Below are 24702 nucleotides of genomic sequence, written 5' to 3'. Positions count from 1 at the left end.
GTGCAAAATTTCCATATTGTTTAGATTCAGGACCTTGTGGTTGCATACCAAGGAATGGTTTGAAAACGTCGAATCATTTTTTCCTAGTCTGAAGGACCTTTCATGTTCAGCATACCGTTTTTGGAAATTTCGATCACATTGTCCCACATAAACACTATTACACTCCGGATACTTAAGCTTATAAACTCCAGATTTCTCCAACTTATCCACCTTATCTTTCGCATTGAAAAGGAAATCAGATAACCTGGCATGTGGTCTGAATGCCACTTCCACATTGTTTTTTCTGAAGAAACCCGCAATTATCGCTCTTCTTTTTCCAAAATATGTTAGAGTTACCCATTTCTTGATTTCTGGTCGTTTGACCTGAGGGAATATTAATATGTAAGTGAATTTACGGCTTTGTTTTTTGACTAACTTCTGGATAGTATCTGCATTGAAACAATTATTATGACCTATCTGTGTAATTATATAAATTTCCCTAGCTAGATTATTAGCAGACAAAGGCAGTGAGAATGCTCTGTACAACCTTGAATTGTAGGCTGCTAATTTATGACTGTCTGGAAAGAATCGCTGGGGATGGTAATGTCTGTATAGCTAGGTTTTCTGACAACATTGAACTCAAATTTATTCTGATTGTGTGTAATGGTCAGGTCTAAGAAATTTATCTGTTTCTCTATATCTGTTTCGAGTGTGAACTGAATGTTACTATTGAGATTATCAATGAATGTCATAAATTGGAGCTGTCGTATAGTACCTCTGAAACAGGCGAGAATATCGTCTACATATCTGTACCAAAAATGAATATGTTTTTTACCCAGGTCGGAATTTACTATAGTGTCCAAGATGTTCATAAATATGTCTGCTAAAAGTGGACTAAGGGCTGAGCCCATTGGTAAACCTGAATCCTGTTTATAAAATTTGTTGTTGAATTACAGGTAGCTCTGATTTAGGCATAGATATTTTTATATTACAAAATGTTTCTACTTGCTTGTGAGTGTATAAGTAATAATAAGTAACAATAAATAACTGTATTGTATTATTTTTTATAAGTACTAGTTATTTTCTCCATTCTCCCACTCTAAGTGTTATTATACCAAACGGTATGAAAATGAAAACAGGACTTACAGAAAATTAATTTATTGAATGTAGACGAATAAATTTTACAACAGATGAATGATTGATTCACACAGCAAAATCCATCAAGGCATCTATGATTACATCTTCCTTGGCTTCCTCGACTTCGCCTTCTACAGTATGCTTATTTACTATATGAGACCTAAGCTGATATTCCCGACTAAATAACTCAAAGCAATCACCACATTGATACCTCTTTGGTTTCGAAGTATGATGTTCCATATGATCATCTAATTCCTCTTGACTCTTCATCACTTTCCAACATTCACCACATCTAAAACAATTTGAAAATTTGCAGACGTTCTGATTTGTAATCATGAATAAAACTGAAAGGACTTGCGAGGTGAATTAGAATAGGTTTCAAAATAGCAAAAACATACCTGAACTTATAGTTTGGATCCTCGTGTAATTTTTCATGTCTATCTTTATTTCTAGCTGAAGAATAGGTCATTTCACAAAATCTGCATTTGAAGCGATACAAAGCCACATGTGTTTCAAGATGATTCCTATATTGATATAAGTCTTTCAGTGTCTTCAAACAATGTTTGCATGTTATTGGTGCTATAAAAAAATTATCCACAATTTTAGTTTTGGTTGTGCAGGGGTTGAGATTTTTTCTATAACTTTAAATTTTTATGTCATGTACTATTTTCTCATGAAGATGTCCTTGTCTGAGTATTAAGAATAATAATTTTACTGAAATGGATTCATTTGAAATTGAATTGAAAAATCAATCATTATTGCCATGTCGTTAATAGATTAACGTATTAGTTGGGCTTTCCTGAGAAATGTCGTATATTCCTGAATGTGAAATATTTAAAAAAGACCCTGGTATAGATTGTATCAAGTAATAACTGCATTTTATGAAAAAAGGGATTCTTCAGTCCGAAGTTGCTTCTTTTCTGAGATACAACGCGTTGAAGTTAAAAAAAAAACAGTATTTATAAAATATCATAAATATCCTTAGACAGATTTGGTTGAAATTCGCTAAGATTATTTGAAGTAATGAAACGCTTATTTAACCCTAAAAATTAGATTGAAATTATTAGGTTCAGTGAATATCATGAATACCCGCTTTGGAGACCAGCTGCCAGTGATAGTGTTGTCATATCAGTGAACGTCAGAGTTCCCGAGGGTTGTTAAGGCAGTTGGGGCGTTTTTCAATTTCGATTGCTTCCCGAATTATCGTGGCCTGAAGATTTTTTTCGGTAGCAATGGTCGTGGTGTTTTCGAAGCTTATTGTGTGACCTTTTTCCTGGTGGTGTTTGAAGAGAGATGATGCTGGATCTGATTTGCGAACAGCTAGCTCATGTTCATAGGCTCTGTTGGAAATTCTTCTATTGGTCTGACCGATGTAAGTTCTGGGGCAGTTTGAGCATGGTATTTCATGGCTTCATTGGGTATCGTGTCCTTGGGTGTTCTTAACATAGTGGAGATTTGGTTGTTGGTTGTGAATACTGTCTTTACGTTATGTTTCCTCAGAATTCGGCTCACTTTGTCAGTGACTCGTGGGGTGAGGTTTGTGTTTGCTGTCGTTGGATGGATCTTTGTATTTGGGAGACGCAATAGTCGAATTGGTGAAGGGCGGCTATGAGTTCGTATAGTTCCCTGGGTCTATTGTGGTTGTCAGTGAATCTTATAGAACGATGTAAGAGGGAATTCAGAACGGAATTCAGCTGGGCAGGATGATGATGGGACTTGGCATTGAGATAGCGGATAGTATGGGTAGGTTTTCGGTAGACTGTGTGTGAGAAGGAATTATTGGACTTTGTGATGAGAACGTCCAGGAAGGAGTGGGTTATTATTTTCAAGTTCCATTGTGAACTTCAGGTCGGGGTGTAAGAAGTTGATGTGGTTCAAAATCCGTACCGTAGTTAGAAAACACTCTGTATTGAGATCATTCTCACTGACACTGTAAAACATTTTTAGACTATTAATCATATATAATAATCTCATGAACATTTTCTAACTCTCCCTGACGATTATACAGTAATAACAATTGAAATATTAAAAATATGGTGTGATAAGAGTATACGTTTCTCGCTTGCTGCTCTCACAAAAAGTTTTTCAACATTTGTGTCTTAACTGGTCATAAGGGACTACCCTCCTACAGAAATATTCTATATACTTGGAGTAGAATTGTCTTTGTTTAAATGTTCTATACACTCATTTCACAATAGATGAATGCAACAACAAATATTTGAATGTTTCAGAATATGGTTAGACTCTCGAATTATAGAACCCTGGTGTCGTCCAGTATTTAACAAACTTTGCTTTTTTTAACATACTAACCATCAAGTCCTTTCATTTTCGATTTAACTTTCTTGAAAAGGTCTGTATGACGATATACTCTTCTCTCTTTCGACCGAAATTCTCTGTTCCGTTTTGGCTTTTCATTTTTTTTATTCATGTCATGTTCTTTCTTCACCTCAATGGCATGAGATTTAGCATGCTGCTTGAGATAAGCTATCATTGTGAAACTAGATTCACATTTTGCGCATTTGAATACTTTTTCATTTGGATGTTCTGATCTGAAAAAAAATGTTAGTGGTTAATAAATAGTAAACATTTACAGGACCATTCGAATTAGAATCTCTGTATGAGGACCTCATAAACGTTAAGAGTCAGTTAAATTGTGCATAAATTCAAGAAAAGCTCAAATTTTCATGACCCATCCCGATTTTGGCCCTCGCAGGGCTAAGAGAATTCTGTAGGTTGATACTCCCACAGAAGAAAAAAATACATTCTAAGACTATTAAAAGATTTGAAAAATATAAATTGGTGTTGAAGATAATCAGTACTTACTTATAATGATTTTCTAAATAATATTCGGAGAATATTTTGCCACACTTTTCACAAACAATTCTGGTGGTCATATGATACAGTTTTACATGTCTATTAAGATTAGACTTGCTTATAAATGTCTTGGAACACAGAGAGCACGTGAAACCTTGTAGCTGCTCATCTTTATGCATTTTTATATGTTTGGGTAAATATGAGACAAGTTTGCCTAAAAAAAAACAGTCATTACTAATACTAAAAGTGTGATCAAGTATTGAAAAACAATGCATTGAGATGAACCAGATTATATTCGTATATACATGATAGTTCTATTGGGGCATTATTTTTCCTCAAAATGAACGTGGAAGTTCATGAGTTTTGACATGACTTTGGAAAGAACTCGAGAAAACTGAATTGGCAAATATAATCAAAATAACATTTGTATATACTGACTTTATATATAACCGCTTTCATTCAAGTTATCTATAGTTTTAAATTCTGCAATCTGCAATGGTGCAGTGATAATGACATACAGAGTGGCCAAATCTGTTTACATAAGAGATTTCAACAGAATTAATAATATATATTCGTATAAAAGCTCAACAAGTCCTAACAATTTTTTTTCAGATGGTCGAAAACTAATTAGTAACAAAAAAAATTATTAGTAAGAGTTCATTTTGTTAGAGTACAATTCTATATCAATTGTCAGTGTTGTTGTTCTATGATATGTATGTCGTTGTTAAGTGAAATGTAATATGGTAGAAGAATATTACTTGAATAAATATCTATGAAATATTAAGTAATCAGTATTATATGAAGTAAAAGTGGAATGCAAAAACTTTGTTTTTAAGAGGTTTTGGGCTCAGATCTTGATATATCTGAGTGGAATTAACTGGAAGTTATTTGGCACAAAGGCATTGGAGACATTCATCTCTGGAAGTACCTCGAAATAGAAAAAGCATGGAGACACTGACACTGAATACACAGGGGACCAAGAGAAACTGGTACAATTTGGAAAGAAAGATGCAAAGTCTAGGAACATTATAGTACAGTGGCTAACTGATGATATCTTTGAAACAGTGAAGAACAAGAAAACAGTTAAAAAATGTATGAGCATTGTAAAATACGTATACACGTAAGGAATTGTCAATCCAAGTTGATCTACCAAAGAAACTAAGAAATATGAAATATAACGAATGCCGCTTAAGTAATTCAATTGGAGATTTTGAAAAAACTGTCCTAGATCTGAAAACTAGTGGAGGTAATTTAAAAGAATCCAAAATAATATGTCAATTGCTAGCAGCAATGCCAGACAGTTATCGAGCATTAACAACTTCAACTGATTTAATGTTTAATACAAATCCCAAAAATGTTACTGTAATTTGTTAAAAGCAAGTTACTGCAGGAAGAAATACGACAAGAAAACAATCAAATAGGTTGCTTTTTTATCAGTAGCTACAGAGGTTCTTTTCGTGGAAAAAGCAGGGACAAATGGTAGAGGAAGAGGACAATTTACGTCAAATAGGAGAGGTCGAGTACAATATGTATCAAAATTTCCCTGCAAATGTTATATGTGTGGCAAACCTGGACTCAAACGTAATGAGTGCAGAGACAGTACGAATGTAGCTGATTACGAAAGGACTCAAACTTAATGAGTGCAGAGACAGTACGAATGTAGCTCATTATGAAAATACAGTTCAATGTTGAATGAGTCATATGAACTACTTCATAACGGTGAAACAGATAATAATGGCAACACTGCGACGGTTTTTTTCGATAAAAATTCAGCAATTTTTTAATGAACTTTGCTGCCAGACATGCCAACATCCTCAGCAACTTCTCTGATAGCAATTTGACAGTTCTCAATGGCAATTTTTTTTCACTTTCTCATCATTTTCATCGGTAGTTGATATGCTGGGGCATCCTCATTCAAATCTTCTCGACCTTCTGTGAAAAGCGTGTACCACCCGTTAACATTTTTCTGACCCAGAGTACAATCACCGTATACCTACCACTGTCAACATTTCAAGTATTTTAAGCTCTTTCATTTTTTACTCTAAATTTTATGCAAATTCTTTGATCAATTTTTTTTTGATAGCAGAGAAGCGCTGAACACGCAAAACACTTCTAACTTTTATGACTATTACCAACAAATTAAACATTCTAAATAGCTGAAACTGTAGACATATGTTCTAGATGGATGTTCCAACATAAAAAAATGAAAAATCGTAGCCCGCGAAATTTGAACATTCATCTAAGTTTTTCAACATTCCACAGTACTGCTAAATACTAATTCAATCCTTTAAAAAACTGAAAAATTTTCTAGACATTTTTCTAATCTACTCTCTTTTTAAATTCTAACACTTACCACAGAAAGGACACAGTGAACCTTTTTTCACGCTATGATGGTATTCATGCTTATACAGTACCCTTCTATTGGGCATTATTTTTCCACAAATTGAGCATGGAAATTCATGAGTTTTCACGTGGCTTTGAAAAGAACTCAAGCTGAACCTGCAAGGAAATTAAATTAACAAAAAGAATTGAAATATAAACTTTTCCACCATTTGAGATAGTATCAAAAGATAGAAATGATACTTTTTCCACTCAATATCCCTCAATCTAAAAACAAGTTTTGAACAAAAATGTATTCTTTTTAATGGAATTCACTTCCTGAAAACTCATAATAGAGAAATATATGGAAACATATTTTTTGACTTCAATATCAAAACAATACATATTTTTTCCAACCATTTACTGATTGCGTTAAAAAAAATATAAATATATTTTTTTCTAGTTTAGGATATGACTTTACCTAACATAACCTGTAATGGTGGCTTGGATAAAAAATCAAGACTATTATTGTTTAAAAAAATGGGCTACTAAATTCGCCTACTTATGAATACAAACTAAAAATTACTGACTTCAATATTGTGGAAGTTTAACCTAATACTCAGGTCCAATACCAGCTATTGGTTTATGAACGCTTTTTAACTATTGTATAATCTACTTGATGAATAATTTGTTTGAGACACTTGGAAACATTTTACACTTCTACTATTTGTACAAGCTTTAGCTGTTTTTGATATTTTGAGGAGTAAGAAAATATGAAAACACTGACATCATTCAAATTTGATATCTGTTTCAGAAAATTCTTGTTAATCTATCAGTAATACTTTGAAGATTGTAACTATGTTTTAAAATGGTCTGTCACAAAATCTAATTTGACAAACCAAATTCTACGCGGGCAACAACTAGTCTTGCATATTTTTATTGAAATAATCATTTACCATATTCGTAAATATTGATTCATCATATCTGAATGTTTGAATTGATCATAGACTTATTTTGTAGTTATTTCACCTCCTGTTAGATGCTTTCAATCACTGGGTATGTGTTTTTCGAAGACAAACAAGAACTGTCAGTTAAATTTTGAGTTATTTACAGTTATAACTGTGAAATGTGAAAAATATGTATCTGCACTACAGTTATATAGTTATTACAGACTTCATCCATTACTGCCTAAAAATTTTATCAAAATCTACATAGACATGTTTAGGGAAAATATGCTTTTTGCATTTGAAAAATATGTTTTGCAGTTGAAAAATACGTTTTGCAATTGGACAGAAATGAAGTTCAAAATTCAATACTTAGTGCATTGTTGGAAATATGATTTCTTGAAAGTGTATTAAAAAAAGTCCTACCTCAATTTACACTCACTACATCTTTTGGTGGTAACATCTTCTGGACAACATTTTTTCTTGTGAATTCTCAAACTATTCTTATTTTCGAAATCTTTACCACATGTTTCGCAATTAAGAATTTCACATAAATGAGACTTGAAACTCATGAAGCTGTTTTTCTCTTGTTTGCAGTAAAAACATTTGAAGGGTTTTGGATCATTATGTTGTTCTAAAGTATGTTTCCGCATTTGAAATGGAGCAAACATTTTATCGCAGTATGGACAAGGAAGTACATAACAATTCTTCAAATGAACTTTTTTACTTGCTACTGTCCTGCAGTTTTTTCCGCATGCTTCACAATAAATAGAAGAGCCAGGCAAGTACTGATAATAATGAGTGTCCAAAATAAAAGCTCGGGTAAATCCATGAACATCTGATATATGGACTCGCATTTCTTCTTCTGTATTGAAATGTTCTTCACACAAGAGGCACTTTATTTTCGTGTGGCTGCCAATCAAAAGCACACGTTTGTTTTTGAATACATTCTCATCGAATTTGGCACAATTCTGTAAAAAGTTGATTTTATTCTTTTGCAGACTGTACACAAATTCGGGTTCCAAATTTGGAATAGATACAATTCTATCATGGTCACCAACTTTAGCATATTCCAAAGGTAAAAACTTCAAATGCTTTATTACATTGTTGCAGAGATCTGATTGTTTTTTGTCGAATTTTTTGTATTTATTTCCTTCATTTGCCTTTATCAAATTAGTAATACCATTCAAAACATAATCATGCTCCTCCACATCAATATCACACTCAAATGACGAGTCTTCTTCTTCATGGTCATCATCATCATCATCTTCCTCTTTTTCATCAAAGCTAATATCTTCATCAAAATTAATATCTTCTTCAATTTCATATTCGTTGTCTTGAAATTCATTTCTTTCATTAACTGTTGTATCAGATAGAAGTAGTTCAGTATTTGTGAATTGCTGCTTCACATCCTTTTCCAAAGAATCTGAAAAATTAGAAGAAATCAGGCATGTTCAATACAAACTCAATTTCATCACATTTTTGAAACATTTCATTATTTTCAAAATTACATGTGTGTTTTTGTCTTTTTTACTGATCTTTTATTATTACATTAATTTCATTTTTGGTACATCTATACTTCGAATAATAATGAGTTATTTATGAAACAAAAACCTATTACCTCAATACCAAAAACCTTAATATATTGTTCATGGGTGAATTCAAAGAATCGTCATACTAGACTTGACAGAGAAAAAGACTATTAGAGATCCTTCCATTGCTGTACAAATTATGAGCAGTTGCAAAGAGGCTCTCAGCACTAGCAAGAGAAATGAGTAAAATAATTAAAGTGACATGGAAGTATGTAGGATGATGGTTTTTATTGAATATCGTCTTGATGATTTCAATCTTGAAGGCTGTTGAATAGGTATCACTAAAAATTATTGTATTATACAAAATTTATCAAAAAAATATATGCACGTTATTTTATAAGTCATAATTTAATCTCAGGTCGTTTAAAAAAATGTTTATATAACATCAAGTCCAATTCTCACTATTTTTGAGTAAAATTTTTAAAGTTATCAGTTTATGGTCTGAATTCTATTGCACACATTGTGTATACAAATAATTCGATGGTGCATAGTTCATGAGCATGAATGTACTTCCAAAATCAATTTAAACTTTCAGACAATTATAGATTTTTTGACTTGAAATTAACAAAAGTTACAAGGAATATATTTCCTATGAAAATAAATGAAATAATAATCAACTACTCTATTTTGAGGCAAACAACAGTATTTATATGAAAACAATGTATATTTTTTGATAACATTAAAACAGGCATTGGAACTCACCGTTTCCAGAATTAATTTTCAATTCCTCTGCTATCACACTTTCAGTTTCTAAACATTTCTTCACAAATCCCAAAGCATTTCTCAATGATATAAAACAATTGGCACAAACAAAATGGTCATCAACAAGGGAAGAAGTCTGAAAAAAAATATATTCATCAAGACAAAAAGTAAATTCTGTGTGCAAAAATACTTCTCCATATACTAGACTCTGTTAAAATTTATAGGTATTCAGAGAAAAAAGTACTTAAAGATAGACTTTACTATTTTAGTGATCCAATAATTTTTCTGAAGAAACGTTGGTTGGGTAACATGATCATTTTTTTTTAACAATTGTTTTCTTGCCAACGTTTCGAGTTTCATTAAATTCTTCTTCAGGGCTCGAAGAAACTACTTTTTGAGCCCTGGCAAGAAAACCGTTGGCAAAAAAACAATTGTTTTTTTAAGAAAAAATGGATCCCGTTACCCAACCAACCTGTCTACAAATACACTTTACAAATACACTTTACGTTCTCAAATATAAGATGTACCTTCTACTTATTGGCTACATTGCTGATATAGAAAATGGATTAATTTTCGATGAAAATAGGTATTCAATAAAAAACATAAATTCCCAAGTGATCTGAACACATTAAACTGTGTAAATAAGAGTGTATATGACAAAAATTTTGAGTGATCATAAATCCCTTCATATCATAAAAAATAATAAGAACCTTTTGAAAAAGATTAAGTTTTCGTTTATCTAAAAACCTAAGTGCCATTGAAATTTTTGTACAGCAAGGAGAAACCAACAAATCGGTAATAGTAAAGCATATATGAACTCATCAACAAAATACCAAGAGGTCCACAGCCCAGATCACCCAAAGGAAGGAACTTCAGAGGAGCTGAGAGGGGAAATTGTGAAGAGCTGAAAACGCCCAAGTGACATATAAATACTCAATTACCTGGATAACTTTCATATTTTGCACTTTTTTTTTCATCATTTATCTTGATAAATTCGTTTGATTTTATTAATTTCATTTTATTTTTCTTTATAATTGACATTTTATTTATTGTTTAGCCTATTCATTAATTCATTTTCATTTCAGATAACAACTTTTTTTTTCTGTACAAATTAGCATTCTTACATTTGTGCTTTTCATTGGTATTCATTTTTTCCCTTTCTTTGACATTATTTCCGTTGTAACTAACTCAACTAAATATTAATGTTCGATTATCCTCAGAATTTTCTATAATTTTTAACATTTCATTCATTTTTATTTTATTTGTTCTTCCATAGAAATCAAATCTGCTAACAACTTTATAGACAATGGGAGTCCAAACTTGTAACATTCACCAAGACAACAAATGTGTTTCTTCTTTCCATTTGGATACCCAAAAATCAGCTGAATTGGCAGAGGGTCAAGGTGTTTGTTTTGGCACAATTACTTTGATGAAATAACAAAGGTTTGCTTCTCAAGAGCTTGGAATACCATTTTGAACTGAAAAGTTTTATAGAGCTCAAATTAGATCATATTCAAGTAACCCTTAATTCAAGTTTCAAACTTTCATGGCTGAAAGTGAAATTCTAGATATGGTTATCCAGGCTGGGTAGAAGTGGTCGAATGGAGAGATTAACTCCAAACGTTTTGCCCATAACTACGACGGGCAGAGGTGATTGGCAGCAATGCGTTGTGACCTCCTAGTTGGTAGACTAATTAATTGTGAGATTTTCACTGAACAGTTTAGAAAACTACAAAAAGTGTTTCACTATACAATAACTTCATCAGACATGTTCATCCTATGAACACTGTTCAGTGAGAATATAACAATAAAGAAAAATGAGAAATAAAACTTCATGAGAAATGAAAATTTCTATTTTTATACCACTTTTATTTGTGATTAAGTTACTGCAATTTCGTCCTATAAGGACATTTTCAAATTTATACATTAATGTATCCTTATAGGACGAAACTGCAATAACCTTAGTTACACATAGAAGTGATAAAAAACAGAAATTTCCATTTCTCATTTTTCATGATCTCCTACCACGTAGTAACGGCTACATCCATCAATTTATTGAAATAAAACGACCTATGTTTTTTACCACTTGTATTTGTAACTAACGTTACTGCAGTTTCGTCCTATGAAGACATTTTCAAACATATACAATAATGAGTTTGTTGTATACGTTTGAAAATGTCCTTATAGGACGAAACTTATAGGAAGTTTTATCTCTCACTTTTCATGATGTTCTCCTACCACATAGTAACGGCTACATCCATAAATTTATCACAATAAAGTGTTACTTGAATATGGATATTCATCAAGTATCGGTTAATTCCATCACATATCAAATCAGACTTAAAATATTGGAATCTTGTCTTCAAACATGCAATGAAGCTCCTAAATTTCAACTATAACAAGAAAGAAGCCATCTGATTGAAGTCAAGATCATCAGAAGCAACCCTGTTCTGGAACATAGAAAGTTGGGGACTTTTCAAATATAGAAAGACACTTCAGAATTCTCACAACCTATATATTCCCCATCTGGTGGGCAGGTCCATTTCAAAATTTAGAAAACTTTTCATACATTTGGCAAGTGAGTTTGAAATTCTGAAAATATAATTCATTATTTTTTCTTTATTTACTACAATATGTCTCCTTTGTGGGACATTCAGTAGTATGTGGGATGTGTCACATCCTCATTGTTAAAACAGTAGCTGTGTTTACTGTGATTATAATAAAACATGAGGTATTTAATGCTTCAAACGTCGCGCTTTGTTGGGGTTTGCCATAAGTGGCCGGGACAGAGTATTTAGGTGTCGTTCAATGCGCTCTTTATAGGTTCAGGTAAGGGAAATATAATTTCCTGTTTCACAGTGGGCATGGGTAGACCTTTGTATGATTTCTATGTCTGAAAGGGATGCAGAACCCCACAGTTGGATTCCATATGTCCAAAAGGGTTTTGGTATTGCCTTGATGCCTTGTACAGAAGTAAATTATTTTCGAGAGACACTTCAAACTTTCGTACAATGAGCCAGTAAAATTTTCGCGTTTGAATACCAAGCTGGTTTCTCTTAGTGAAAATATGTTTTTGCCAGGTAAGTCTTTTGTCCGAGTGCAATCCAAGGTATCTCACATAATCTGACTGTGGAATTGCAATTTTGTTAAGTGTTACTGGAGGACAAGAGTTTTTTCTTAAGGTCAATGTTACATCGACTGATTTTGCTTTAGTCCGCCACTTTTTGAGCCAGTGGGATATGTCATTTAGCCCTTTTTGGAGTATTTGTGAAACTATTTTTGGGTCGCTTTGTGTAGCTAGTATAGCGGTATCGTCAGCAAATATTCCAGTAATTAAAGATTCAGATATCGGCAGATCCGCAGTGAAGAGTAAGTAGAGTATGGGACCTAGTACGTTGCCCTTCGGAACTTCTGCTTTTATAGGGCAGAGATCAGACTTCCCCTTGTTGTACTATAACATGGCGCTGCTGGAGAAATAATGTTACGTTTTTCCCGTGGGTTGACCAATAATTGACTACACTGAATAATCAAACTTAACTTTATTTCACTTTAAATACAACAAACACTTCAACTAAAACTTCAACTATTATTTGAATGTCTATCGCCTTACTAAATCACTTCGTGTATCGCACTGTAACGTCCACTTGACTGTGCCGATAACCTCGTGGCTAGCCTTTGAATATCGTAATCGAATGCTGTAGAAATTTCACCGAAGTTCGGTAGCATTATTCTTGCTGCTTCTAGAGTGGCGGGGAATCATCGTACATTCACGCGCTCTCAGCTACGTCTCGTTTGGTTTATGGTTACCAATGGCGGCCGGAGTTATTTTCTTTCGGGTATGATTTACAACTATAATTTTAATATTCCGCAAAGGTGACCTGACAGCCACTTTTTCAATTTAAATAACAATCCCTTGTGCCACAAGCGGTCAAATGCTTGGGATATGTCCAAGAATGTACTGTCCCAGTAAGATTTACCTTCTAGTGATTCCATGATATGTTTTGTTAATCTGTGCACTTGGTCGATAGTGGCATGCTTACTGCCAAATCCAAACTGGTAATCAGGAATTACCTCCTTCCCTTTGAGAATAATTGCAGCACTAGATATTCATACATTTTGGATGGAATAGGTAACAGACTTATGGGCCTATACGGTTTTGTTTCTTCAGTTTGTTTCTCTGGCTTCATCAGCATTACAATTTGTGACCTTCCACTCCAGGGGAAAGAACTGCAGTCAAGTTATGGCATTCATGGTGACGTAAGGAAAGTTATGCCAGATTCTGATAGTTATTGTAATCTCATTTTTTAAAATTCGGGTAACTTCTGTTTTTGTAAATTTAAGAGTCATCTCTTGCGTATCTTTTGGACTCTTTAAATGTTTAGTAATTTTTGTTGCATATTCTGGCGAGTCCACAATGAATATGAAAAATAATATGACATTACTCTAAATTTAATATATCGGACTACCAAAAACAGTGTACAATGGTCTTATGTGATAAAAATTATAATTTTTTTAAGAAATAGGTAAATCTTGGGACACGTTTTTATATTATATACATTATGTAATGGAATAAATTGATGAGTTTCATTCAATTTAAAATTGAGTTTCATTCAATTTAAAATTTATTTTTTTCTTTTTAGAGCATGTTAATAGAAGCTTGTTTTTGTTATAAATTTATTTAAAGTTAGCTTATTATCGCTTTGAGGTTCAAGTCAATATACCTCGAACAAAACACTCTTCTATTTAAGAATCAAGGTACCTGTAGAATAAACTTCCCAGGACTGTATTTCGTACAAACAACGATCTCAGAGCGTCTTGATGATTTTCCTGTAAACTTTTACATCTTCATAAAAAATCTTCATTTCTAATAAACCTCAACACCTTTGAAAAAGTTAAAAATTTATGAGAGACAGCTGAAAGCTTTGTTTATTGCAAATCAACAATCTCTCTTAGTTAATTGTCTAAATAAGCTGTCTGACACAGACATATTAGAATAGTTTCTTACCATCTTAGGTAAAAGCTGCACTAAACTTTCTTTAACAGATTTCCCTTCAAAGCAGGTCATTGACATGGAAGCTTGTTCTAGATGATTCGGGACAGGATGCAAGCATGTGCGACACCTAAAGTAAAATAAAAATACAATAATTTTTAGGATAAGAGCTGCAATTGTTGAAGTAACCTCATTTCCATTCCTTTATTGGTCTTCTCTGAAATATTATTACTAACACTATCGGTATATGAATTATCAAGTTGACCCAGCATGCTTGTATCAACATACCGAACTGGTGTAGTGGTAGCAGATGCTAATTTAACAAGTTGAGAGGTGGTACCAATTCCAAATTGCTGAATACTTGCTTGTTGATTTGAATTTGAAGCAACCGAACTCAGCGGAGTCAATATTAAATTATTTTTTCCAAAATTTTGTGGTAGCACCAATGTATCACTGGAAATAGCTCCTGAAACCTGTGGAATAATGATGATAGGAGTCGTCACAGAATTGTCTGCAGTTGAAGGAATGACAAAAGTCTGATGGGCACCTTGTGAGGACACCAGTGCATCTGAAGATTCTTCCAATAGTTTTGCACTTCGTGGATCTTGTGTTGGTAAAACATGAATGAGTCTAGGGTTTGCAGAACTTGATTTGACAAACTGCTGTTGACTCTCTTCTACATCATGAATTAATTTGGTTTGGTCTAAAGGCTTCGAATCCATAGACCTGAAAATATGAAACTTATTATTTTCATTTTTATGCAACCAAAGCTAATACCACTCTTCCTTATTTGTATATGTATGTACTTTTGAATGCTATTTTTATCGCAATATGTATCACTGACTAAACAGAGTAATGTTTCGAAAAACAACAAATTTATTATCGAAATTATCTACAAACATAATCTATTATGACAAATGCAGCAAATAAAAGTTTTTAACAAAGAAATAGTTAAAAAAAATGTAATGTGGTTCATTTCATTATAAACATATCATAGACCACTGAGGCACATTCTTTAGTGCTGTGCTTCAGTTTGTATGATCCGCAGGTAATGATGGGCCCGTACTTTTATACCACGATTTTTCAGCAGTATTTCATAATAATTGTCACGTCGCATACCTTTATCATTAGATAACCAAGCAACTCTGTTACTCCCGTTCAAAGTGATTAGTTAGCTAGGGTAGATATATAGATTCAGATAGATATTTATTTAATTTCTTATGGTTGCTTAACAACATGAGATAAGTCACAGTACATAGAGAAAAAATTCTCATTGGATATAAACATTAGGAAAAAAAAACATCACAAACATCCTAGTCATTACAAATTAATTAAGAATAATAAGAATAAAATAAAATATTTGAAAATAAACACATGTTAAAATACATTGAAACATAACTGCCTAGTCGCTAAGTTGTTTATACTCGTCTAATGAATAAAAGGCATAGCGGATGAGAAACGTTTTCAAAGATAGTTTGAAATGTTTCATATTGGTAATGAGTTTCAAGTCTTCAGGTAAAAGATTGAACAAATGTGATCCAGCATATAAAGGGCTCTTTATATGTTGCTTTCTTTGCAAGTGGTGCAAATGGAAGTCATTCTTCTGTCTGGTATCACATTCATGGTAGTTTCTGTTCATATTTTTAGCATTCTGATGGGTATATATTAATAATTTGTAGAGATAGATAGATGTTAGTGTTAGGATATTGTTTTCAATGAACGTGTTTCTGCACGTTTCTCTATAGTCCAAATCATATATTGACCTTATGAATTTTTTTTGTGATACGAAAATTCTGCATGTGTCTGTAGCTCTTCCCCGCACAATGATGTTACTACTAATGATACTGCATATTAAGAATAATATAGTTTTACTAAGTGGTGCCTATGAAAACTCGATTTCAGAGTAATAAATGCAAAGTACAGCTTGTTGAGTTTTTTACACAGAATCTACTTGTCTATTGAAAGAAAGTTTTTGGTCTAGTTCGAGGGCTGGAAATCTCGTTGATTCTGAGTTGTGAACTTCTGTGTTACCAACATTTATTGATAATTTATTACTGTGCTTTAAGGTACTAGTGAATACAATGGAGACCATTTTCTTTGCATTATTGATGAGGTGATTTACTTCACACCAGTATGTAAATTATTCTTTTATTACAGTATCTATTTTAGCCTGTACCTGATTGATAGTTTCAGCTGTAACAACAATTGTTGTGTCGTCTGCATATACGAGAGTATGTCCTTTACTAAGGAAGGTTGTTGACATACAGCAGAAATAGCAGTGGCCCAAGAACCCCACCTTGGGGTGTGCCAATCTTCATATCAAAATTTTTGGAGAACTTCTTCTCAACCTGCACGACACTATGTTGTACTGTTCTGGGACAACTAATGAAATCTCAGAATGTTTGAATGAGGAACTATCAAATATAAACGAATGGTTATGTGACAACGGCCTCAAGTTAAATGTTAATAAAACAAAATGCATGTTAATAGGTAGCAAATATTGTTTAAGACAACTGCAAGATAATAAGCTGTCATTGAATCTTTATATTGATAATGTCATCATTGAAAGGGTAACAACTTTTAAATATCTGGGAGTGGTATTAGATCAAGAATTGAACCTAAATGCGCACTGTAGTTATATTCAGAAGAAAATAGCAACAAAAATTCATCTTTTATATAGACTGAAAAATAAAATAAGTGAACAGCAAAATTAACAATTCATAAATCAATAATATCACCCCACTATGACTATTGCAGTACATTACTCTATTTTGTGAGCAATGAAAATCTAAACAGACTACAGAAGCTACAAAACAGATCCATGAGGGCAATATTAAGTTGTAATAAACGCATATCTGTGGAATACATGTTGGAAACACTGTCTCTTATGTCTGCTAAACAAAGGATAACACTGAATATGCTAATATTTATGTTTAAAATTGAACACAATATGTTGCCAAATTATCTGAGTGATTAGTTAACCTACACAAGTAGTATTCATACACACTCCGCTAGAAATAGAATAGGAAATTTGTATATCAACAGAGAACATATAGGTTGTGACTCGTTTTATAGTTCTGGTCTGACTGCATTTAATAATTTGCCAAGTCATATAAAAAGCTGTGATTCATTAAATTCATTCAAAAGAAAATGTAGTGACTATATTTCAAGTAATAGTCATCAATAATTCGTCTTCTTTTTTTAGTTTCTTGTTTTCAAAATGGGACTTGTTTCTTTTTTTATATTTTTTTTTGTTTTGTATTTTATAAGTGACTGACTGTACTATGAAGAGCATTATTTGCTAATAAAGAGTAATAATATAATATATAGATTTACCAGACATATATGACTTGATCCATTTTTGAATTGGACCTCGGATGCCTAGAACTTTCAGTTTTATTTGTAGATGTGTCAAATGCACGAGACAGATCAAAGAATAGTCCAACCAGAAGCATATTTTCATTGATGCTATCTTGTATATATTGTACAAGATCTGCTGAGGCTGTTTCGACAGAATAGCCAGGTCAGAGTCCGAACTGTCGTGGGGTTAATAAATTATGTTTAGTTAGGTATGATATTATTTGATTATAGACTGCCATTTCCATACTTTTTGAAAAACAGCCTAGCAGAGATGTACCACCTGTGACTAGGCGGAGCTTGTCAATATGAGTGAGTTCAGATTGAGATACGACTGAATACTATATCAAAATAATAAAAATGTGTGTTTCAAAATAAAATGCATTCAAATGAATAATTCTGAAATATAGAGGAACATATGTAATTGTTCTGATGTAAAAACTATTCAAGTAAAATAATATTAAAAAATAACACTTCTTCATGGAAAATTTTATTATTTCATAATGGCGATGTAAAATATATACATTTATCATGTGTAATATACATTTATTATGTGTATATTTGCTAAACTGTTGCTACAGTGTTGCCACACTGTTTTCCAAAAGTATTGAAATTCCTAATGTCACAGTTAAAACGGTTGGCTTCTCAAATAAACCATGACATGGGTGAGAAGTATTCATAGTTAGTATAGTGATTAGGGGCAGCAAAAAGATCATTGTTCCTAGTTGAATGATCATGTACTCGGAATGAGACTTCATGTAATAGATCATTACAATTAATTTTGAATAAGGTAATGATATCGTTATTCGTTTTACGAAAAGAAAGGGTGTGTAGATTCACAATATCAAGTATATACAAATAATCATATTCTCTATCTGTGAGGCCAGATTTGAAGGAAACAATTCCGAGGAATCTAATTTGCACTGCTTCAATACTATTTATATGTACAGTATAATGAGGAGATCAGACTGGTGACGCATACTCCAAAATAGATCTCGTATAGACTAGGAAAACAATTCTGGTGGCATCCACTGTTAGATCCTTGCAATTTCGGAAGACAAAACCAAGAAGTTTAAGAGCTTTATTGATGGTGGTGTTGATGTGGGTGATGAATGAAAGGTTCACATCAAAGATTATAATCAAATCTCCTATTTCATTGAGCCGTTTTAGATTGACATTGTCAAGAACATAGTTGAAATCGATTTTGTTATTTATTCTAGTAAACATTATACATACGTATTTCCCTTGACTTAACGACATCCCATTGTTTTCAGACCAAACATATAGAGAATTGATATCATCCTGTAACTTACGACCATCTTCAATACATTCAATAGGCAAATTACAGCAATACAGCAAGAATTTACAGTAATGAATATTGGCAACATCATTTATGAATAGGGTAAACAGCAGAGGTCCCAAATGAGAGCCCTGTGGCATTTCAGAAGATACCAAGATTCGCTCCTTTTCAATTTTTTTTTATTTTGACTGTGACCTGTTCTTGAGCAAATCGCCTATGCAATGAGTAATAAAATTGGGAAAATCTAAGAAAACAACTTCTGCACCAATAGATTATGATTAAGATGATCAAAACGCTTTACTAAAATTAGAATAGATTATCAATTTGTAGGCCTGATTCGAAACTTTTGATTATTTCAGTTTGATACACTAGGAGGTTGGTAACTGTACATCTCCCAGCTGTGAAACCATGTTGCTGATCAATGCCAAGTAAGTATGGGTGTTAGTAACAATTCAAGTTTGGGAATCACTGAGAGTATAGGTTAGGTTAGGTCAAAAGTGAGTGGGTCTATTCGGCCCCCACCGCAACCCGCAAGGATTTATTGTGGCTCATACCTTTCACACTCGACAAAATGAACACAGCTTCTTGACGAAGCCGATTAGTTTGTATGGTGAATGGTCTTTCAGATCAGATGTTAAGAGTACAGCTCTGCCAAACTCAGAAAACCTGGTTCAGTCCCCAGCGGAGCAGGCACAAATTATGTGCTCTGCTGTTTCATCATTTTCCAAACAGTGGCGACACACAGTGTCTTCCAACAGTCTGAGTCTCTGCATATGATGATTCGAATGACAGTGACCTGAGAGAAGAACTGTTAGGCAAACTGATTGCTTGGTCAAAATCCTGCAATTCGAATAATGTTATCCACCAAAATAATCATTTAAGCTAGGATGGTCAGCGTTTTTGAAGTCTAAATAAAATTCTTCACAGGTGCGAGGCTGTGTACCTACCACCAAAACTCTTAGAGCTATCATTTAGATAACTTGTAACAGAAATATCTAGTAGTCCTTATTATACCTAATTGTCAAATAGTATTTTCTTGACCCTGTTACTACTTCAATAATTTCTTTAGTTTGATAAGATCCTTCCAGTTTCTGGAAATAGCCTCTCACATGGTACAACAGAAGCTTCGAGAAATTATTATTCTACAATGATGGCTAGATAAGGGAAACTATGGAAATGATATATTCACCATATATAAAAGGATTCTTATTTCTCAGAATTGAAAATGTTTATATATCACTTTTTCCAATGAACCCACCAAGTTACTTGTTACTAACACAATACTAATTGTAAGATCACATCCAGTTCCAGATGGCATCATTCTCTTGAACGAAAACATTAGCACTATCACACTATTAACACTATCAAACTATTAGCACTACCACAAAATCAGATTATAATAATCTATAACTTGGTTCTGAAACCACATCAACAACAAATAAAACGTCAGCAAGGGTGGATCACGTATTACATCAATATCAGCAAGTGTATGTCAGTCCATAATATCAGGTCTGTGGTTCTATCAAAGCTTCAATTGAATAATAACTGAAACTCCAGAGAATAATAATGGCAACTAGAACATAACCTAAAAAATTATTTTAGTGAAATTAAAAGTTTTCCACAGCACAATATGTTTTCACTGTTTTCATATCCACTTTCACATATTAACAATACCAAATGAAAATTACCTTTTCATCACCTTTCCATTTGCAGAAGGTACTGGATCCTGAACCCTCAAACATGGGATAGCACCTTTTCTGATAAAATTTTTAGAACCTAATTTATAAACATCGTCAGGTGAAAAATGATCTGAACAGATTAGGCATTTTCTCAAATTGTCCACTTCCAGTTGAAGGGATTCACACCATAACTGGGCGATGTTCAAATTTGATGGAAACCTAAAAATTATAAGGGATATTTAGTGCATAATTTCAAAACAGAAAAATAACATAGTGAGAAATAGGAGGCTGCAACTTTTGCCATTTTATCAGTTCTTATTTTCTCAGAACCAATCTTTAATAAATTAATATTGTTTGTTTACCTACCTATGGAAAGATTGTTTGGAGTTTGAAGATTTTATTACACCACAAACCTCACAACCTTTCACCATATTAACGGAACGGATTATAATAATTTGAGATGTTTTCCTAATTTTTTTTATTACATTCAATATGTATATAGAAATGAAAAATGAAATAAACTAACACAAATAAAAATATAATATTAGGTTCGTTCCAACCAGCGTCAGAAACAGTTTCTGACAGTCAGGATTCTGCGCAGTAATGTGATTGTGTTCCAACATGAGTTTCCAACCATTAGTAAACTATCAGTTTTCTGTTCCATCCAAGATTCAAACCTGTTCGAAATCTATCAGAATGGTTTGAGGATTACCTTCTAACGATCAATCTGACGCATGCGTATTCCGTATTACTATTTCTGTTTTATGTTCATGCAACTTACAAACAACATTACCTGCAAAAATTGTTATAAAATGAATTATGTATTTGCTGGCGCAGGAAAAATTAGGAATTCTTTAAGTGAACCTAAAATATGAACATCTTTAATTACACAAATTATTGCGGTGACCTCCCAGTTCCATGTTGATTAGTGAATAGAATAGAGATATAAAATACTGCATCCTTCTTTTACTCTCCAGAAATACACTTGATTAGATTTATTATTAAAGAATCGAAGGGGTTATATTTTTAGGAGTGACATTCGTTGTGGAATGTTTGAAATACAAACTGAGTAGAGAAAAGTATCTTCTGTATAATTCAGTGTTCATATAGAAGTATTTGTTTCGAAAGATTTTTTTTCTTTCATGTAATTCAATGTTTATATGAAAGTAGCCGTTTCAGGAGGACATTCTTTCAGTTTGTGTCTGAAAGTTACTTCTTTGCATGATCTACACATCCATGTATAGAAGTACTTATTTTCAAATTGATTGCTTCCTTCCTTTCTTTGGAAGATTCCCTCATCCCCTTTTTTGTATCAAGATGGAGTAGTAGAAAGCCAAAAACTTTCTTTCCCAAATTATTTTTAAAGGTTATGTTGAAATTCCATGCCAAACTTCAGTTGAACTATCAGCTGTTCCAATCAGAAATTTCAAATTAATCAGAAACCAATATTTACCAGACATGCGCGTTGACAACGATTTACAAACAGTTGGAAATCTGTTTGTGACTCAAGGTTGGAACGAACCTATTATTGGTTAAAACGAGTGTTACGTCATGTCCATATACATTTCGCAAAGTTTTGGAAATGACGTCATTGCACAAAAGAACGTGATACGTCACCAGTAATATGGGTTGCATACTGGGTAGTCGTGCCTAATCAAACAATACTGAAATAAAGCACAATAAATCATTTCAGTCATATTTACCATAGTTTTTGCCTATATAAATGAAATATATCACTTGTAAACATAATTCTATTTTGGAATTTTCATTCAAAAAGTATTTTGTAGACATAACATTAACATTCCTCTATTTTGTCTACATTTTGTTAAATTTTATTTTCTGTTGTTACATTTTATCTATTAAATATGTGAACTTAGTTTTGCTCAAATTGTGTTTCTGTATATTTGTGTTTTTGAATTGTTTCTTTTCTTTTATTCTTTGAAGTGCTATATATAAATATATATATATATATATATATATATATATATATATATATATATATATATATATATATATATATATATATATATATATATACCTGATTTTTTCAACAAGCTTTGTCAATAAGATTGTATTTTCTTGGACAATAAAGTATATGTCTATCTGAAGTGATAATTTCAACAGTGAGGTAAGATGTACATTAAGTGACTCAACACTATTCAATTCATTGATGATGCCTTCTGAAACATGACAAAATTCACAAAGTTTCAGTTATAAAAAACAGTTATTCAATTACAATCATTCTGGAAAGTATTATATAATTCACCATACCTACTAAACCTTTTTATAGTATGAATATCAACCACATAATCATGAATTGGTCATACCTCTTCCTGATAATGAATTTGTTTGGAGTACAATCCCTTTCAAATACAGTGGATCCTTTTGGAACTTCTGTTGGTATATTGGAAACATTGACTCCTTGTAGTTCCTTATTAATATATACTGCTTGAGAAGAACAGGGAGTATTTTCTATAACAATGACCCAAACTATTTTTATTTTGAAAGCTCTATCCTTAGAAGAATTTGTTTTTTTTTTTATATGTAATATAATCATGAAATGATAGAAATAGTTTCAATCTACTCTTCAAGGAGATCCATTGAAGCTGTTATGGTAATGACATAAAAAAACTAATCAATACAGTTTATTGTATAATTTTCACTATAAAGGATTTTACAAAAAACCGTGACACCGTGTTTCGCTATACAATAGCTTCCTCAAACAGTTTATGCTTGAAAATAATGCAATAAACTATATTGATTAGTTTTTTAATATGGATTTTTATCAAGTATTGGCCAATTCTATCCAATTATTAATGACAAAACATGAGAGTAAAACTATTCTACCAGTCTTATTAGAAATTATTGTAAATTTAATGATGAACTCACCTTTGAAAATAAAATTGCTTGCTAATATTTTTTTTGGGCCACATTTCAGATGTTCGGAATCCTCGTGAAAATTGAAAACTGATGGAACTACTCCTTTTTTCAAAAGTTTGGTTCCTTTACCACTTAAATAATAGTCTTCATCTCTAAAGTGATTGCTACAAACGGTAGCATAATTTGATGGTATGTAATTTTTTCTTCTTAAAGCAGCTACCCACTTTCTTCTAATAGTTTTGTCTTTTGGGAATCTGAAAATATAACAAATTAATTGATTAGTGGTTCTCCTTATATGAAATCTTGGAAGTTCATCTCACCTATGAAATGATACACCACTTTTCTTTTCTTTGTACCTAACTGTACAGTTGAAAGCAGCACATGAAATCGTCATTACCTAAAGAAATCAGGAAAGAAAATATTGAAGAGTTAATCAAAATAGTCTAAACTACTTGAAAAGAACGTTTATTCAAAACTCCGTTACCCAAACAATCCGTACAAAGTAATAATTAAAAAAAATCGACACAATCAAAAAGATTAGGAAATTGAAGAAAACTAACAGTAGTATAAATAAATCAAAATCTCAACGTTTTTATAATGAAAGTATGCAACACGTAAAACATAGAATGATTGAAGTAATGCCAAAACCACAGAATATCAGCACCAAAATGTTGATATGTCCGTCGTTTTTTTAGTTGTTTAGTTATTGTTTTGAGTCAGTTGAATGTGAATTTTGGAGAGTATTGATTTTTAGTGCTTTTATTATAGATATGAGAAACTGTTGAGTAGGTAAAATAAATTATTTTCACTCACTCGAAGCACATGAAACCATAACAATATTAATTATATGTCTGGTAGATGTCAGATCGTCAGATCTGCTGAACGATGAACTTTCCAATAGGCCTTTTTATCGTAAGATGAGCGCAAGCGTAGCTGTCATATTGAAATGGCGGTAATTCAAAACATTCGTACTGTTTTAATCAACAATGGCTGGGCAAGGAATATTATC

At 32.4% G+C, this 24702-nt stretch overlaps 1 protein-coding gene across 13 annotated transcripts; it reads right to left on the bottom strand.

Moving 5' to 3' along the window:
- Positions 1–1121: 1121 nt before the first annotated feature.
- Positions 1122–24617, bottom strand: LOC111503565 (uncharacterized). Of its 13 annotated transcripts, none has more exons than XM_074180078.1 (14): positions 24507–24617; positions 24014–24090; positions 23703–23947; positions 23141–23303; positions 20823–21032; positions 14667–15203; positions 14493–14607; positions 9488–9623; positions 7620–8619; positions 6284–6429; positions 3940–4144; positions 3427–3665; positions 1515–1695; positions 1122–1408 (listed from the first exon to the last, which is right to left on the bottom strand). In XM_074180078.1, exons 2-14 carry the CDS (start codon positions 24085–24087, stop codon positions 1183–1185), a joined length of 3477 nt encoding a protein of 1158 aa, XP_074036179.1. In that variant the 5' UTR covers positions 24088–24090; positions 24507–24617; the 3' UTR covers positions 1122–1182. The 13 variants fall into 13 exon arrangements, with proteins under 13 accessions (XP_074036179.1, XP_074036183.1, XP_074036180.1 ...); XM_074180082.1 differs by having other exon boundaries at positions 23141–23285; XM_074180079.1 differs by lacking the exon at positions 24507–24617 and adding an exon at positions 24146–24215.
- Between the last annotated feature and the right edge of the window lie 85 nt (positions 24618–24702).

The sequence above is a fragment of the Leptinotarsa decemlineata genome, unplaced genomic scaffold (assembly GCF_025532065.1).
Source record: "Leptinotarsa decemlineata unplaced genomic scaffold, Ldec_3_MD MMD2_tig00026282_RagTag_RagTag, whole genome shotgun sequence".
In the NCBI taxonomy this organism is placed as follows: Eukaryota; Metazoa; Arthropoda; class Insecta; order Coleoptera; family Chrysomelidae; genus Leptinotarsa; species Leptinotarsa decemlineata.
The sequence above is the reverse complement of the archived record's forward strand: the minus strand, read 5'-3'. Positions and strand labels throughout refer to the sequence as shown.

Coding starts and splice junctions, on each gene's coding strand:
- LOC111503565 (XM_074180078.1), bottom strand. CDS start 24,087: ATGACGATTTCATGTGCTGCTTTCAACTGTACAGTTAGGTACAAAGAA. Junction 23,304..23,702: donor AAGCAATTTTATTTTCAAAG/GTGAGTTCATCA, acceptor AAATAAAAATAG/TTTGGGTCATTGTTATAGAA. Junction 8,620..9,487: donor GAAAATTAATTCTGGAAACG/GTGAGTTCCAAT, acceptor CTAATTTTTCAG/ATTCTTTGGAAAAGGATGTG.